Source organism: Ipomoea nil, unplaced genomic scaffold (genome assembly GCF_001879475.1).
Source record: "Ipomoea nil cultivar Tokyo-kokei standard unplaced genomic scaffold, Asagao_1.1 scaffold2957, whole genome shotgun sequence".
NCBI lineage: Eukaryota > Viridiplantae > Streptophyta > Magnoliopsida > Solanales > Convolvulaceae > Ipomoea > Ipomoea nil.
The window spans coordinates 1,591,827-1,595,681 of record NW_017619385.1 but is presented as its reverse complement, the minus strand read 5'-3'; the positions used below and the strand labels follow the sequence as shown (position 1 = coordinate 1,595,681).

General features: G+C 36.4%; 1 protein-coding gene across 1 annotated transcript; it reads right to left on the bottom strand.

Moving 5' to 3' along the window:
• Positions 1-1,891: 1,891 nt before the first annotated feature.
• LOC109162752 (myb-related protein 306-like) lies at positions 1,892-3,553 on the bottom strand. The gene is made up of 3 exons (XM_019311436.1): positions 3,322-3,553; positions 3,025-3,154; positions 1,892-2,600 (listed from the first exon to the last, which is right to left on the bottom strand). Exons 1-3 carry the CDS (start codon positions 3,452-3,454, stop codon positions 1,892-1,894), a joined length of 972 nt encoding a protein of 323 aa, XP_019166981.1. The 5' UTR covers positions 3,455-3,553.
• Positions 3,554-3,855: the final 302 nt, after the last annotated feature.

The following is a 3,855-nucleotide window of genomic DNA, read 5'->3' as shown; positions in this document are numbered from 1 at the left end:
TAATAATAATAATAATAATAATAATAATAATAATAATGTTTTTAACCATTAACATTAAACAACTAATTTTACCAGACATATTATTTTACAAATTACTTATTCAATCTACTGGTCAAAATCGCTAACACAATTATTTGCAAACTGCTAATCGCCAATTACTAAAAAAGACCTATGTTTTCAATGAATATTTTAAAATACAAGCCTAAAATAGAGCTTATGGACTTCAAGTAGCGTTGAGATTATCAAATTATTTAGAGAGAAGCATTATAAGTCCTAAAACACTATAAGCTCATCAAGAACTACAAGCTCTAAGACTCAACAAATGCTTCAAGCTAAGTTACATCAAGATTTTAAGTCTACGGGTGTTAGCGAAAAGAGCTTTCAATAAACTACTCATATTCGTGTTCGGTAAACGTTCGTTTATGTTTGTTTATTAAGGTAAACGGAGATAAATAAACAAATTTTAGAGCTCGGTTCATAGACGAACAAAGTTTAAACAATTGTAAGATCGTCTTTAGCTCAAAGAATCTAAGCCCCCACCACCGAGGTTCGAACTTATGACCATCCATTTGAAATGGTAACCAAAATGTCATTACACTACATGATAGTTTACTCTTAAAAAAGAATAGTTACTACTGGAAATTCTGAAATTTCCGACCACCTGAAAGTTATCTTAAATCAAGTCGAAAGCCTTGTTCCGATCATTTTTTGTATCCGAAAAAACCCTTGTTGCTATTTCCGACCACTTTTTGCTTTCAACTTGATTTAAGATCACATTCAGGTGGTCGGAAATTCAATAATTTCCAGTAGTGCGTTACGGGAATGTCATTACTACTCTTTTGTTTTTTTTTTCTCTTAAAAAACAACCTATTAGTAAAGAAATAAATAACTGCCGTAGAAAATTAGTAGTGTCCACTATTTAATTAGTTTCTTTTGTGTATCTAATTATTAAGTAAACTTATTTTTAAATCAGGGTGTGTTGATCAATCATAAACGTTTAAAGAATATAACGTGTTATACCATCATAAATAACATTTTTCTTTGCTGTCATTATATTATTTGTAAAATTTTCTAATGAAATTATACATTTTCTTACCCAGTCTTTAGGGAGGATGGATACATAATGTAGAAGGAGAAAAAAGATTAGAGGTACATAAAGTTCATGGATGAGTCAGAGAGAGGAGATAGAGACTAGTGAGAGAGATACTCTCTGGCTTCCCACCACCCCCACCTTTCCATCTACCATGACGGACTCTTTGTTTCCACGCACCCCTATCTCTTGACTTTTGGTTCGAGGCTAGATAGGTTAGGGTTTTTTTATGTTACGAAAAAAACTAACAATTATTATCTGAAAGTGTGTAATAGATCAGTCTCGTTTTATTACTCTTGTTAACCCTAAAAAAATAAATCAACTTAAGTTATAAAAAAATTAAGATTTGAACTCGAGACCTTGTAATTACTGACTTGTATTGGTTAGGATTTTTGTTTCGCGCAACTATTATCTGACAATAGATTTTTAGGCGGTGATCTTATGCGAAATGGAAATTTGTCATAGCTTCGAGAAAAAACAAAAAAAACAAAAACAAAAAAAAAAACAAAAAAAAAAAAAAAAACAAAACAAAAATAAAAACAAAAAAAAATTGTCATTTCTACCATAGCTTCATTTCACTTTTCAAGTATCTACAAGCCATGATCGATGAGATTCTATATCATTAGATATATCATATAATTACACTTTGAGCTCTCAATCAGAATTTTCTGCTCAACCTATAATTCTAAACAAAACCTAATATATGACTTCAAATTCTTAACGCTATATATATATATATATATATATATATATATATATATATATATATATATATATATATATATATATATATATAGAAAATTAAAAGAGGTCAATTCCCATTCCCATCTCCATTAAGTCATCTGGTGCAGGGACATTATTAGCATCATCAAGAAGCCACTTCTCCAGGAAAGTGAGGGGCAATTGTGTCCCAAAATTATTTGAGGTGTTACCATTTTGGGGAGCCACGGTTTGTGGCTTGCTTTCAACGGGGAAAACCCAAGGGTTATTTTCGTCCATGTAAGAGTTGAAGCCAAAAACGGTCTGATCAAACGCGGCAGAGCTAAAGGCCGTGCCTTCGCTCGGGCTGGAGCTTGAACCGGGTCCAAGGGATGGGTTGTTGTTCAATGAACTCTGGATTGTGGTCTCCGAGTTGGACCGGCTTTGAACCGGCTTCGTCCAGGTTTGGAGCAATCGAGCTATGTTTTCTGTGCTTGATGCGTAGGTAGAGCCGGAGGAGGGTTGGACCGGCTGGTTCAGGGCATGGACCGGTTGAAGCGGTTGGGGGGTTGGTTTTTGGATGGAAAGGGCATCGCATAGGGCTTGTTTGGCCATGTGGATATCAGTTTGGAGCCTTTTCTCCCACTGCCCCTTTGAGATTGATTGATGAGAAGAAGATGAAGAGTTCCCATCTTGCCCATCCTCACTTGACCCTTCAACCTTCATCAGCTTCTTCTTCAAATGGGTATTCCAGTAATTCTTGATATCGTTGTCGGTCCTTTGAGGAAGGTATGAAGCTATGGCTGCCCATCTATTCTCACAAACCCAAAAAAATAATATTTTTAGTCCAACAAATTAAATAGGCCTAACCCTATAAAAACTTGTAATCACAAGGTCACGAATTCAAATTCCAGCTCTCTTTGTTTCAGTCGTTTAGGTATAAGCAACCCAGACTAGTTTACTCCTTTGAAAATAAGAGTTACAAGACACACACCCTCGAATAATAGTTACGGGTTTCCCTCGTGACCAGTGTTGCAAAAATTGCGCCTAAGCGTCGATTAATCGGCGCCTGCGCTAGGCGGTCGGCCTCCTAAGCACCCGCCTAGGCGTTCTAGACGCCCTAAGCGATCCCCAGGAGTCTAGAGGGCGCCTAGCTATTTTTTCAACATGGCTTGTGACCAAAAAAAATAGGCATAACCCTAATTACAAATTAAGATTTACAATAATATACATACCTATTGCCAAGAAGGGCTTGGAGATGAACAATCATCTTCTCTTCTTGGTCGGTAAAGTTTCCACGTTTGATCCCCGGCCGGAGATAGTTAGTCCATCTCAGTCGGCAGCTTTTGCTGCACCTAAGCAACCCTGCAAAGTTAAAAATTAAATTAAATTTACCACAAATCACTAAAAAACAGTGAAGGGTCTGATGGGAACTGGGAAGTATTTATGGCCCAAGCTTTAATGACTCAAACCTACTCAAATTACAAAAACCTTCTTTCAATGAAAAAGAGAAAAAAAAAAAAAAAAATTACCAGTATTAGTAGGGACAGCTCTCCAGTTACCAGGACCATGTTCTTGGATGTATGAAACCAAAATGATATCTTCTTCAGGAGTCCATGGTCCTTTCTTGATACCAATTTTGTCACAACAAGGTGGCCTTCCCATTTTTTTCTTTTCAAGATTTCAAGAAAAAAGTAACCCAATATTGCAATCTTCAGATTTCTCTCTCTAGAGAGTATATGTATCTATGGTGGTTCTACATACACTAGGGAGATGAGAAGATGGTAGAGACAAGGGTCAAGGGGGACCTAGTGTATATATAGGGAAAGGGAGAGAGAAAGGGTTTTGATTTGATTGGGCTGACTAAATTTAATTAAGATGGAAGAGGTAAAATGGGGTATACAAAAAAGAGTCAAATGAGGACAGCAGTGAGAGAGCATTTACTCATTTTCTTGCAAAAAGTCAGCTGTTTGCGCTGCTTTTGTGATCTCTTCGGATCGTTAGTTCTTCGCCTCACAAAAACCGCGTCGTATTCAATTCCTCTCTCTCTCTCTCTCTCTCTCTCT